The sequence below is a fragment of the Corythoichthys intestinalis genome, chromosome 9 (assembly GCF_030265065.1).
Source record: "Corythoichthys intestinalis isolate RoL2023-P3 chromosome 9, ASM3026506v1, whole genome shotgun sequence".
Taxonomy (NCBI): domain Eukaryota; kingdom Metazoa; phylum Chordata; class Actinopteri; order Syngnathiformes; family Syngnathidae; genus Corythoichthys; species Corythoichthys intestinalis.
Window position 1 is genome coordinate 35,597,708 of NC_080403.1, and position 14,731 is coordinate 35,612,438.

General features: G+C 36.9%; 1 protein-coding gene across 2 annotated transcripts in view; it reads left to right on the forward strand.

Moving 5' to 3' along the window:
• Positions 1-14,731, forward strand: part of LOC130921816 (inter-alpha-trypsin inhibitor heavy chain H3-like) — a 28,088-nt gene that overhangs the window by 646 nt on the left and 12,711 nt on the right. The window contains exons 2-12 of one of the 2 annotated variants that reach the window (XM_057846114.1): positions 966-1,007; positions 4,042-4,199; positions 4,278-4,382; positions 4,459-4,621; positions 4,765-4,875; positions 7,594-7,722; positions 9,816-9,932; positions 10,008-10,176; positions 11,408-11,533; positions 12,951-13,132; positions 13,227-13,415. In XM_057846114.1, the coding sequence (XP_057702097.1) occupies positions 966-1,007; positions 4,042-4,199; positions 4,278-4,382; positions 4,459-4,621; positions 4,765-4,875; positions 7,594-7,722; positions 9,816-9,932; positions 10,008-10,176; positions 11,408-11,533; positions 12,951-13,132; positions 13,227-13,415 (1,491 nt within the window). The remainder of the gene's footprint in view (positions 1-965; positions 1,008-4,041; positions 4,200-4,277; positions 4,383-4,458; positions 4,622-4,764; positions 4,876-7,593; positions 7,723-9,815; positions 9,933-10,007; positions 10,177-11,407; positions 11,534-12,950; positions 13,133-13,226; positions 13,416-14,731) is intronic. The other variant, XM_057846115.1, reaches the window with a different exon arrangement.

Here is a 14,731-nt window from a genome sequence, read left to right on the forward strand (position 1 = left end):
CAATGCAATTTAAAGATGCTTGATTTGATTATGAAAATCTGATGAGGCATTTTAATAGTGAATGCTCACCATGGAGTCATATTAATAAAACATCTGTGGATTACACTTTGGTTTTCCAGTTAAAACAACAACAACAATAACAACAACAATTTATGTTCACATTCATGGATAATGTAGGGTAAAAAATTAAGCTCACATATTTTTTCGAATATGGAAGCAAGAAAATAATTGTATACTCAGTGAATACAAATATCGATTTTCAGAAACAGCAGCGTTCACAGGCAACAAAATTAATGTAGCTTTTATCACTTGGTCCAAAATGCTCAAGTCAGCAGCCACTGTCTTAATTTTGTTGTGTGTCACTAGTTTTTAATTGTTATTATAAATAAATGTATTACTCATTTTTAATTGATTCTGTAATGCATTCCTAAAATAGATTTGTTGGGATCTGCAAAATAGCAGAAGCACCATTGAGTAATCATGTCTTTTTGCAGAACATTTGCAGAAAATCACACTATTATTAACAAACGGTTCATCCACGTGATCACCACAATGAAAAAAAAAAAAACAAAATCAAAAATGAAAAAAAAAATAAATAAATACTGTATATTCACACAGATTTATACAGTGACAATGGGCAATTTAAACATGTTCTTGAAATGTCAGAGGAAGTGGGATAAACTATAGAAATCACAAGCACACGCAAACCCCACCTGGGAATGAGAACTACTGTAGCCTATCATGCGAATCACTTCCTCCTTTCACAAGTCTAGTAGTGAAGTATTAAAAATAGGTTTAATTATTCTTAAAACTTACTGTAATTGAAGTGCACAAGTTGTGTTAGTTGAAAAGATTATGACTTTAACATGACTGCACTATTTCCCCTCTGTTTGAGTAGATAGTAAATGAACACAAGAAATTATTGATTATGGTAGTTCATGTTTTGTCTTTTTTTTCCTCAACAGAAAAGAAGTACCAACTCTGAGACTGTAAGGAACAGAAGCCTGGTGATAAGAATATGGATGTCTAAATTGAATCTTTGTACCAGCATTTCCACAATCTTTTACCGCAACCCTTTTGCGTACAAATATCATAAATATATAGAGTATATAAAGTGGGGCAAATAAGTATTTAGTCAACCACTAATTGTGCAAGTTCTCCCACTTGAAAATATTAGAGAGGCCTGTAATTGTCAACATGGGTAAACCTCAACCATGAGAGACAGAATGTGGGAAAAAAAAAAAAAAAAACCAGAAAATCACATTGTTTGATTTTTAAAGAACTTATTTGCAAATCATGGTGGAAAATAAGGATTTGGTCAACACCAAAAGTTCATCTCAATACTTTGTCATGTACCCTTTGTTGGCAATAACGGAGGCCAAATGTTTTCTGTAACTCTTCACAAGCTTTTCACTCACTGTTGCTGGTATTTTGGCCCATTCCTCCATGCAGAATCTCCTCTAGAGCAGTGTTGTTTTGGGGCTGCCGTTGGGCAACACGGACTTTCAACTCCCTCCACAGATTTTCTATGGGGTTGAGATCTGGAGACTGGCTAGGCCACTCCAGGACCTTGAAATGCTTCTGACGAAGCCACTCCTTTGTTGCCCTGGCTGTGTGTTTGGGATCATTGTCATGCTGAAAGACCCAGCCACGTCTCATCTTCAATGCCCTTGCTGATGGAAGGAGATTCTTCCATCTTCAAGATGTTCTTCGGATGCAATTCAGTATTCTTTCTCCTCCAAACATGAGAACCTGTGTTTCTACCAAAAAGTTGTATTTTGGTTTCATCTCACCATAACACATTCTCCCAGTCCTCTTCTGGATCATTCAAATGCTCTCTAGCGAACCGGAGACGGGCCTGGACGTGTACTAGCTTCAGCAGGGGGATACGTCTGGCAGTGCAGGATTTGAGTCCCTGGCGGCGCATTGTGTTACAGATAGTACCTTTTGTTACTGTGGTCCCAGCTATCTGTTGGTCATTCACTAGGTCCCCCCGTGTGGTTCTGGGATTTTTGCTCACCGTTCTTGTTATCATTTTGACGCCACGGGGTGAGATCTTGCATGGAGCCCCAGATCGAGGGAGATTATCAGTGGTCTTGTATGTCTTCCATTTTCTAATAATTGCTCCCACAGTTGATTTCTTTACACCAAGCGTTTTACCTATTGCAGATTCAGTCTTTCCAGCCTGGTGCAGGTCTACAGTTTTGTCTCTGGTGTCCTTTGACAGCTCTTTGGTCTTGGCCATAGTGAAGTTTGGAGTGTGACTGACTAAGTTGTGGACAGGTGTCTTCTATACCGATAATGAGTTAAAACAGGTGCCATTAATACAGGTAACGAGTGGAGCCTCGTTAGACCTCGTTAGAAGAAGTTAGACCTCTTTGACAGCCAGAAATCTTGCTTGTTTGTAGGTGACCAAATACTTATTTTCCACCCTAATTTGGAAATTCTATAAAAATCAAACAATGTGATTTTCAGTTTTTTTTCTCCACATTCTGTCTCTCATGGTTGAGGTTTACCCATGTTGACAATTACAGGCCTCTCTAATCTTCTCAAGTAGGAGAACTTGCACAGTTGGTGGTTGACTAAATACTTATTTGTCCCACTGGGTAATTTGTCTACCAATGGTGGTGGAAAGCTCTCTGTGCATTATTGTATACATAGTTTCTCTAAAGAAAAATACCATAATGGCAGCCAAGCACCAAGCCAATCACATCAAAATGTGTCCTGCATTTTGTGTGTATGCATTTTTGAGAAACAAAATTTGTTCTCTTATTTACAGTGAAGAAAATAAGTATTTGAAAACCCTGCTATTTTCAAAGTTCTCCGACTTAGAAATAATGGAGTGGTCTGAAATTTTTATCGTAGGTGAATGCCCACCATGAGAGCGACATTTTAAAAAGAAAAATCCAGAAATCACCATGTACGATTTTTTTAACGATTTATCTGTGTGATACAGGGCCTCAGTCATCCTCTCTTTAATACAGTGCACCTGTCCTGTCCCATGCACAGAAAAACACCCCCATAGCATGATGCTACCACCCCCATGTTTCACAGTGGATACGGTGTTCTTGGAATAATACTCATCATTCTTCTTCCTCCAAGCACGGCAGGTGGAATTACAACCAAAACGTTCTATTTTGCTCTCATCTGACAACAAAACTTCCTCCTATGACTCCTCTGCATCATCCAAATGGTCACAGGCAAATTTAAGACAAGGAGACATGTGCTGGTTTAAGAGGGGGAACCCTCCGTGACATGCATGATTTCAAACCACGACGTCTTAGTGTATTACCAACAGTAACCTTGGAAACGGTGGTCCCAGCTCTTTTCAGGTCATTGACCAACTCCTCTCATATAGTTCTGGGCTGATTCTTCACCTTTTTTAGGATCATTGAGACTTCACGAGGTGATATCTTACATGGGACTCCACTCCGATTGAGATTGACCGTCATGTTTAACCTCTTCCATTTTCTAATGATTGCTCCAACAGTGGACTTTTTTTTTTTACCAAGCTGCTTGGTAATTGCTCCGTAGAACTTTCCAGCCTTGTGGAGGTGTACAGTTTTGTCTCTGGTGTCTTTAGACAGCTCTTTGGTCTTGGCCATATTAGACGTTTGAGTCTTACTGATTATAAGGGGTGCACAGGTTTCTTTACGCAGCTATCAACCTCAAACAAGTGCATCTGATTCAGGATAATACATGGAGTGGAGGTGGACTTTTAACAGGTCTTTAAGGGTCAGAATTCTAGCTGATAAACAGGTGTTCAAATACTTATCTGCAGCCTAATCACACAAATAAATTGTTATAAATTGTAATTGTAATAAATCATGCATTGTGATCTCTGGATTTTTCCTTTTAGATTATTTATCTCTTGGACATACACCTACGATGAAAATTACAGACTCCTCCATGATTTCTAGGTGGGAGAACTGGGAGAGCAGGGTGTTCGTATACTTATTTTCTTCACTGTATCTCAAAGTGCTTGTTCTATCTTCCTGTGACAAATGTGGTACCTGACTAGTATTTTGTTCATCGTGTCAGATGGTCGAGGTGCAAACTTTCAGAGTTGACTGTGCAGTGACATCTCGTTTCGCTCACACTGTCATGACCTCCAAGGCCTTAAACAGAGCCAACATCTCACAGGAAATTTTCTTCGAAGTGGAGCTCCCAAAGACAGCGTTCATCACCAACTTTACCATGTAAAGAAAAAAATGTACTGTGCATTTTATGACACAAAAAAAGTTTCTTTTTTTCTAAACTCATTTTATGCATCTCAGGGAAATTGATGGGCAACTTTTTGTTGGAGAGGTGAAGGAGAAAGAGAAAGCCAAAAAACAGTATGAAAAGGCAGTTTCTTCCGGAAAGACCGCTGGACTAGTCAAGTAATTTAGACTGAATGCATGAGAAGGGCACATGATGAAGCACATTATGTAACTGATTACTAACATTTCCTTTCAGGGCATCTGGAAGACAAATGGAGCAGTTTTCAGTTTCTGTCAACATTGCTGCAGAAAGTAATGTTATTTTCATTTTGACTTACGAGGAGCTCCTTCAGCGGAAACTAGGCCAGTATGAGATTCTGACACGAGTGAAACCCAGACAACCAGTCCAAGACTTTCAGGTAAATGCAATTTTTCTCTTTTTTTTTAATTTTTTATTTTCTTTATGAATGTCTGCTTAATTTCATAATGAAGACCAATATGATACAAAATTTATTTGTTTTCAAACGTAACTTTTTATGCCTGCATGTGCTTGTACGTGTAGATCACAGTTAACATCTTTGAGCCCCAAGGCCTCGCTTCGGTGGATGCAACAGCAACATTCCTAACTAATCAGCTGCTCCCTCTGGTGGAGAAAACTGTTACTGACACAAAGGTAAAGTAGAAATGACAACGTCGATCCCAATCTAGGATGCTTTTCTTCCCAGGTACAAACGCAAGGGCATAGGTTTGGTCTCAACATCGGTAGGGACAGTATAACCTGCATGAACACTTTTTGTTGGGGACGGGACATTAATAAGAAAAACAGATTGAGTGAACGGGGGTCAGGGCTACATTTCTCATGAATATGAACCTAATTGATAGGCTAAATTATCAATGCAAAATAAATCTGTATTGACTTATACTAACTTTCATATGTAATGGGTCAGGTGATACACTATTCAATTCAAACCTTTATTTTAAAAAATGACTAAAGAAACATTTTGAAAACTTCCAGCATAAATGTCTGGATTTTATTAGCAAATTTGAATTGGATTATTTGAACATAACTTTAATTGTATTAATACACACCATAAATACAAACTTGTTTATAATCTCTTAACTATCCAGGAATGCTAAAAATAAACATTTGTCTTAAGACCACTCAATATTTGTCCAAATAAATAAATTAAATAGAACTGAAAAAACTTCTTAGTTTAGGGATAACAAAAACAATAATAATAAGACGAATAAAGTTGCGGAACAACACTACCTTGGCTTTCCCAGAGACCCAGGTAAATACAAATGGAGCCTTCCTTTAGGTAAACCACTACAGCTTTTGTCCACAAGCACAGCCAAACTTAACAGAAAAATGAAAACTTTTTACATTCGATTATGATTAATGTGTGATTGTCTGAAAAACGTATATATATGCTGTATATATATTAAAAAAAAAAAAATGTAGAAAATAAATAAAAACATTTTAAATAAATGCAAGTCATCAGCCAATCACACGTGCGTTTGAGGGGGAAAAAAATCGACCGGCACATTCAGCAAGTGAAAAGAGGGTCTGAACATCAGGAATATAATCCACCTCATAATGGTAGGGTCAATTCTATCCTTACAACATATGGGAAGACAATCTCAATGACCTACAGTGTATTTATAATGCAAATAAGGTTGCTTGAAAGTTGGTGGGGACAATTTGAGCATCCTGAAAGGTTGCTAGTGTTACAGTATGTCCTTACCGTCCCTATACAAACCTACGCCCTTGTCCAAGCGGTCCCATCTACACAATTCTGATAGGAAAACTTGACTATAAGCCGCCACCCACCAAATTTGACACGAAAACGGCATTTGTTCATAGATAAGCCGCACAGGACGATAAACCACAGCTGTCCTCATTTTATTATGGGATATTTACACCAAAAGATATTAAATGGGAACACTTTATTTGACAGCGGCTTCATAAGACTGTCATCAGACCAAATGAACCACCATGAAGCTTTGAACCAATTGGCTGCAAAGCTTCATTGCTTTTCGAAGCCTCATTTGGCCATCACTGCTCCCTTGGGGGAGACAGTCAACCTCTGCTGCCATCTGCTGTCAACACTGTTGTCGTCCAACATGCCTCCTAGCATACATTGCAGCGCTACAGATGTACATGACAATGAAAATTCATGTTTTATATTGGCCCGAATATAAGACAGTGTTTTTTGCATTGAAATAAGACTGAAAAAGTGGGGGTCGTCTTATATTCGTGGTCTAGATATTATACCCATTCACGACGCTAGATGGTGCCAGATATCATTGAAGCGATGTTCTGTCATGACAGATCTCAGCTTATCTCAAGTTTAACCAGTTTGCATTATTTTACTGCAATGTTTTTTCTTATTCAGATTTGTTTCAAGACTACAGTTACAGTTAGACTTCACTTTGATGGTCAATGCAGTTATTGCAATTTTGTTGTTTTATCATAATAGATTGGTTTATTTACATTTCAAAAACCAGAAGCCATTCATTTAGGAATGTGATTGCACTTTAGTTTACATATTTAAATGTTCCGATATTAAGATCTGAATGAGGCAAAATAATATGCTTTTTTTCTCAAATACATTGTTATAATCATGTTTCAGATGTACTGTAATTATTTTCTGTATAAAAGTTAATTTGGCGTTGAAAAAGTCTTTTTTTCAAACTTGAGTCTTGAAAAAGAGGGAGTTGACTTATAATCAGGGCCGTATTATATTCGGGCCAATACGGTAGTTAATTCTTCAGTTACTGTTCCAGTTGTTTCATTAATTGATACTAATGGGATTTGGTAACACTTTATTTGACAGTGGCACCATAAGACTGTCATTAGACCATCATGCATACTACTTGACACTGCCATGAGCATTCATATCTCACTTTTGAATGGATGTAAAAGATCCGAGCTGGACATAAATGAAGTCAGGGACATAATTTGCCGAATGACATCTGTCATAAGCATTCATTAATGCCCATGATAGTGTCATGCCATAATTATGACACTGCTATCAAAGTGTTATCTATTAACCAAAATAAATCAACAAATAAGCTGCACTGAACTATTAGATGTAGGATTCAAAATGAGGGGGGAAAGTAGCAGCTTATAGTCCGAAAATTACGGTACACGCGTTTAAAGTCTTTTACTGTGGGAATTTTACTTCTAAAACTAGAGCAATTTGGAAATGTCATAACGAGTTGTCAATATGCCATTTTGGTATTGTTGAAGTAGTGTTTTCACCTCAAATATTTCTAGAAATGTGGCATTATGAAGCAAAACATTTGCAATTAGAAACCCTATAATGAAGAATTTGAAGAATGTAAAGTAACGTGTGGCTATATTTCGTTGGGTGTCTCTATGTTGAAGGCTCACATCACTTTTTCACCAACAATGGAGCAACAGAGAACATGCCCATCGTGTGTGGACACTCAAATTGAGGGCGATTTTATCGTCAAGTATGATGTCAAGCGAAAAGAAAACCTTGGTGAAGTCCAGGTAAGTTCCCCACTAATAATTTCAAACAACACTAATGAGTTACAGTATGTTTTAACCTGGAGCATAAATTTACACCTGCAGTTCTCCTTTACAGGCTGGTATTTATAGTTTTTAGGGCTGTCAAAATTATCGCGTTAACGCGCGGTAATTAATTTTTTAAATTAATCACGTTAAAATATTTGACGCAATTAACGCACATGTCCCGCTCAGAAAGTATTCTGCCTTTTGGTAAGTTTTACAGCAAGGCTTTTTGTGCTGTCCAACAGTGAACTCTTGTGGTCGCTTTGCGACATGGTTTATTGTTTTCTTGCCAGTTCATTATGGCTGCACGACGTCTCGGGCTGATAATGTTGTGCTTATATGATCCTTGAACAAGATTTGTCCGTAAGTATGGTTGTTGTAAAGAATGTACATATTATGTTAGTAAGCGAAATGTTCTATTTTTTGTATGAGACGCTTTTTGTTTATGTTTAGTGAACCTGTATAGCGTGCTAATCTAACGTTGTTGCTAATGCAATGCTTGTGTACTTTTTTTTTGTAGTTTTACCACGGTCTAAAGAGGACAATGGTTTGAGGCCATTTTTTAATAAATCAGATGAAAAAGGAAGAAGTCTAATTATTAAGGCGTCGTGCACTAGCTGTCTAGCTTTGGAAAAAGTAGACGCTTTGGAGTGAGGACAGCATAGACAGATTTGAATGACAGTAGAGTGAAATGCCCACTACAGTCCTTATGTACCGTATGTTGAATGTATATATATCCATCTTGTGTCTTATCTTTCCATTCCAACAATTTATTTTACAGAATATATATATGATTTACAGAAAAATATGGCATATTTTATAGATGGTTTGAATTGCGATTAATTGCGATTAATTACGATTAATTAATTTTTAAGCTGTAATTAACCCGATTAAAAATTTTAATCGTTTGACAGCCCTAATAGTTTTCAATAATGTTTGTGCCATAGGCGGAGTTTGACTTTTGGGACAAGGGGGGTATAACATGTTGATGACCCCGAAACGCAGCGTCAGCAATAAAATTAATTTACAAGAATATTTATAATAATAAGATGACAATGAGCGTTTTTTGTTTCCCATCATTCTTGAGGGGAATTCTAAATCAGGGTGCTTAGGCAATACTTTTCGCCATGATCGTCAAGCATTGAAAATGCTAGGCCCGCCGGTGTCGTGCCAATGTAGTTACCCCAGTCAAAAATTGTATCCCCTGGGCGGAGCCATATGGAGGTAGATTTCTGTCTTTATTATTCAGTCCAATAAAAAGTTGCTTCAATCAAAAAAAGCCGATTCAAAAAAAAAAAATGTGTTTGGATGCAAAAATAAATTTGAAACTCAAAAAAATGCATGTGAAAGCTATTTTTCTTTTCTTCTTTTTTGGATTGGATTCAAGTTTTTTTTTGTTTGAAGCAACTTTTTTGATTGAAGTAATGTTGATTTGTGTTTGGGCCACATTTTGGCTAGGATGTTTTTGTCTTTATTATTCAATCAAAAAATAAGTTGCCTCAAAAAATATATTTTTTCAAAAAGAAAATCACTTCAATCAAAAAAGAAAAACGTTTTTGAACGCGAAAAGATATTTGAGATTGAAAAATTTGCATTTGAACACTTAATTTTTCATTCAAAAAGTTTTCTTTGGTAGAAGCAATCCTTTTTGTGTTTGGGCCATATTATGGGTAGGATATTTGTGTCTAAATCATTCAATCCCAAATAATGTTGCTTCAATCAAAAAAAAAAAAAAAAAAAAAAAATTCAATCAAAGAAAAAAATCATTTGAAAAATTAAATTGCCCTCCCCTAATTTTTTGTTGTCGTTGAAAATGATATGCAAAGCAAATGACCGTCTAAGGTGCTAGTCACATGATCTGTTCGAAAAATAATTTTGACCCATTATAAAAATACATATTTTTTGTTCATTTCATTCATTTGTGTTGCAGTTTTATTGCTTTACAACTTTTATATATATAGGAAAGTCAATTTCATGCAATGACACTTTTCGGCCACCAGGAGGGGCCTGGCCCCCCTGTCCCACCCTCAAAATCTGCTTATGGTTTGTGCCATGTATGTATTTTCCCTCAGATGGTAAACGGCTACTTTGTCCATTTCTTTTCCCCACCTGACTTACCCGGCGTCCCCAAAAATGTGATATTTGTGGTTGACAGGAGTGGCTCAATGTCTGGAAAAAAAATAGCACAGGTACTGTAACTCCTGTAAGTCCTATGTGCCTTTATGTACGTGTTCTGATGTAAGGATTTTTGTAAACCAATACAGACCCGAGAAGCCTTGACAGCCATTTTGAAGGACCTCCACAAGGGCGACCACTTCGCTATTGTCCTGTTTGATGATAAGATTGTCACTTGGAAGAATTCATTAATGAAAGCTACAGAAAAGAACGTGACAAACGCCATCGCCTACATCAGGAAACTCAAGGAGAAAGGATGTAAGAGGAGGGAGACCAATTTTTTTTAGTACTGTATTTGTTTCTCTCCATGAGCGTCTGCTTCAACTCAATCTTCTGTGCTGTTCACTCCAGAATTTCATAGATATTACTGTACTGACACACGGGTGCATGTTTCTATATTTTCTAGATGGATTATTTAAAATTTGCTGAAAGATGTGTTACATAAAATGTGTTTAAATTCTAATTTTAAAATGTTTTAAATTCTAAAATCTGCCCATATATAACATTTGTATGTTCCCGTCCATTTTTCAGCACGCTGCACAGGCCACAGGCTTTGACTGATTCTTACCGTTCCAACTTCAAAACGTTCCAAAAATTCATACAATGCTAACTCACTTTTGATTTAGCCTTTGACGTTTACGGTTGTGATAAAAATGTGGGTTTTTCGCCAAAAAGGAAAATTCATTACCACCGGCAAAAGCATTTAAAATTTCAATTCCCATAATTTACTCATCAAAAATTCAGGAAATCAATAAGCATAAAAATTGTATATGGTGTTTGTCAAACACTCATGGTTCTACCAAAAATTGACGAAAACTTCCTAATTTATTTTCAATGGCCCCATTCGTTTCCAATTGGAAAAAAATGACCCGATATCTACAGGATGTGCCCCGAAAAAGCCACTAAATCTATAGGAAGTGAAGAATAAACAGGGAATGACCCAGAAATCAATGCATAAAACCCCTGCGAAAACCACAAAAAATTCTCGATAATCAAGAAAAAGTCGGAAAACCATGAAAAGTGTAAAACAAAAAAAATGTGATGAGGTACAAAAAAAAAAAAAAAAAAAATCCAGAAAAAACAGCAAAGAAAAACCCATAAAAAAAAGAAAAACTGAAAAAAAAATTAAACCACAAATGAATATGAAAAAAACCCACAAAAATCCCATAACCACAAAAATATCACAAAAAATAGAAAAACAATCAAAACTTTTAGTTTTCATCTTTATGGAGTAATACATCCAATCCATTTTAACTGAGAGGGGCGAATGAACGAACGTCAAAATGAATTGTACATCTAGTGTCGCCAGTGGCGGACAATGACAAATGGAAGTGACCAAAAATGTCTCACAATTAGTAGGAAGTGACCAAAAATCTACAGGAAATGACCCTTGAGAGAGAAAAAGAGAGGAAAGCATCCCGACGCGATTTCTCCAGAAATTGAATCTTCTAGGTATCTTTAATCTGCTAATTTTCTATTCGTCTTTCAGCTACTGATATCAACCGTGCCCTATTGGAAGCAGTTAAAATGTTAAAGAAGGAAAGAAGAGATAAAAGGCTTCCTGAAAGGAGTGTGGATATGATTATTCTGTTGACTGATGGGATGCCAAACCATGGTAAGTATCATCTCTGTTCGAAGGAATGACCAAGACAGTTTTACACTAACATGAATACATTCTAGGGCTGTCAAACGATTAAAATTTTTAATCGAGTTAATCACAGCTTAAAAATAAATTAAACGTAATTAATCGCAATACAAACCACCTCTAAAATATGCCAAATTTTTCTGTAAATTATTGTTGGAATGGAAAGATAAGACAAGACGGCTATATACATTCAACATACTGTACATAAGTACTGTATTTGTTTATTATAACAATAAATCCACAAGATGGCATTAACATTATTGACATTCTTTCTGTTAAAGGGATTCATGGATGGAAAGACTTGTAGTTCTTAAAAGATAAATGTGAGTAATAGTTACAGTAATTTTATATTAAAACCCCTCTTAGTGTTTTCGTTTTAATACAATTTGCAAACTTTAAAAAAAAAAAAAAAAAAAAAATTAGTAGCTCGCCATTGTTGACGTCGCCGAGCGGTGTTGTCACAGCCGTTCTACCACAGTGTCTTTAACTACGTAAGGTAGTGATTGAAATACACCACAAGGTGTCAAGGGCGAGTTTTAAATTAATTAGACATCTTGGCAAGTTTTTCTAGTGTGTTTTGCCCCTCAACGGATGCCGTAGTTTCCGGGTTCATTGTACCTTACGTTCATTTGAGTGTTGACTTCACAACGTAAGAGACCTCTGATAGTTTGTATATTGTGACTAAATATTGCCATCTAGTGGATTTGTTGAGCTAAATGAAATGTTTGAATAGTTTGACCAAAGTCTGAGTAAGTTTTATGTGTATTTTGCATAGCTATTTTGATTGGGAATGTGAGTTCTCTTTGCATTAAGCGCTTTTCTTTTTGTGAAAATTATTATTTTTTTGAGCGATAGGAATATTATTTTTGTTGTGGTTTCAGTAAATGACTGTTCCGCCCAAATGCCTGATGGGAAGTTGGGCAGCCATGACTGTCAGTGGTGGCTGCAAATAGTATATGTTCTGCGTTGTGTTCAATGAAGTGTGTTAAGAAAAAGATAATCTCCTGTCATTCTTCCCCTCGCCACTCACCACAATAGTTATGATTTTTGTGAAAGAGTTGCCAAAGCTTATGCCAATAAATGGCGCAGCCCCAATGAATGCCTGTGTCCACTCGCTTTTCTCTGGCTCTTACCTCTCAATGAACAAAAAACTGCGCATTGTAGTCTGTTTGCGGCAATGCATTACTGGGTCATTCCGCGCATGCGTTAAAAGCGTTAAACACATTAACGTGATTAACTAAAAAAATTAATTACCGCCCGTTAACGCGATAAATTTGACAGCCCTAAATTACATTCAGTTATATTTTATCTGTTAGAAAAAAAAACTATAAATAGAGTGAAGATATTAATGCGGATGTGTGCTCACACAGCTTCTTAACACACACAGGGGTTTCCAACCTAGAGGAAATCCAGGAGAATGTACGTCAAGCTATACAAGGAAGAATGTCTCTGTTTTGTCTTGGATTTGGAAATGATGTGGATTACTCCTTCCTGGATGTAATGAGCAAACAAAACAAAGGGCTAGCCCGCAGAATCTTTGAGGCCTCAGATGCAGCGCTTCAACTCCAAGTAGAGTGAAAAAGTGAAAATATCTAAAGTTGGAAAAAGGCATGTGGAGTCATAATGGATTTAGTAATGGCTATTCCTTTGATTTGTGTTGCAGGGTTTCTATGAAGAGGTGTCCAGTCCACTGCTCTTGGGGGTGAAACTACAGTATCCAGGAAATGCTGTTGACTTCTTGACCAAAAATCAATACAGCCATTTGTTCAACGGCTCTGAGATTGTGGTGGCCGGTCGCTTAGATGACAGCCATGAGCTTGACAACTTCCTTGTGGAGGTGTTCGCTCAGGGGGTGAGTGAATGACAGCGTTTATAGGTCAATTTGTCCTGGTGGTGGTTGGACACAACGACATAGTTGTAAGTAAGTATCAAGGGCGTAGGTTTGCATAGGAACGGTAGGGACATAGCACTACCAACTTTTCAGGATGCACAGATTGTCCCCACCAACTTTTAAGCTATGATAGTTTATTTGCATTTTATAATGACTTCAGTTATATAGGTGATTTAGATTGTCTTCCCATATGTTGTAATGATAGAATTGCGCCTACCATTATTAAGTGACCCCCCACACACGCACACACACAATCGCATCCCCAACAGAAATACAACATGTCAACAACATACCGCCTCCTCTGCCTCCTTTGAAGGATATTAGAAGTTTTTTTTTCCAGCCAGACCTTTTTTTTTCCAGCCAGAAGCAGTAGCCACTGTAAGTAATGTAAAAAGATGTCAATGTTGTGAAAGTGGGGAACACGCCACAAATTTTTCTACTGAAAGTCTGACCTGCATCAGAGTTAGCATAGCATTAAACTGTGTGAATTTGCTAACCTGCATAACTCGAGTAGTAAGCCACTTAAAAGTGTCCTCTTGTATGTTTTCTATTGTAAAAATTAAAATATGAGAAATGTAGTGAACTGAGGATTACATTTAATTTTTGCACCATGAATGCAAATGGTCTGCTCACATATAAATCACAAACTTCTTAGTTTAGACACATCTAATAGTAGATAAGCATAACTTCTGTGCTACTGTGGGGCAAACAAGTATTTAGTCAACAACTAATTGTGCAAGTTCTCCCACTTGAAAATATTAGAGAGGCCTGTAATTGTCAACATGGGTAAACCTCAACCATGAGAGACAGAATGTGAAAAAAAAAAAAAAAAAAACAGAAAATCACATTGTTTGATTTTTAATGAATTTATTTGCAAATCATGGTGGAAAATAAGTATTTGGTCTATACCAAAAGTTCATCTCAATACTTTGTTATATACCCTTTGTTGGCAATGGTAAATGGTAAATGGTGTTATACTTATATAGCGCTTTTCCACCTTTAACGGAGGACAAACGTTTTCTGTAACTCTTCACAAGCTTTTCACACACTGTTGCTGGTATTTTGGCCCATTCCTCCATGCAGATCTCCTCTTGAGCAGTGATGTTTTGGAGCTGTCGTTGGGCAACACGGACTTTCAACTCCCTCCACAGATTTTCTATGAAGTTGAGATCTGGAGACTGGCTAGGCCACTCCAGGACCTTGAAATGCTTCTTACGAAGCCACTTCTTTGTTGCCCTAGCTGTGTGTTTGGGATCATTGTCATGCTGAAAGACCCA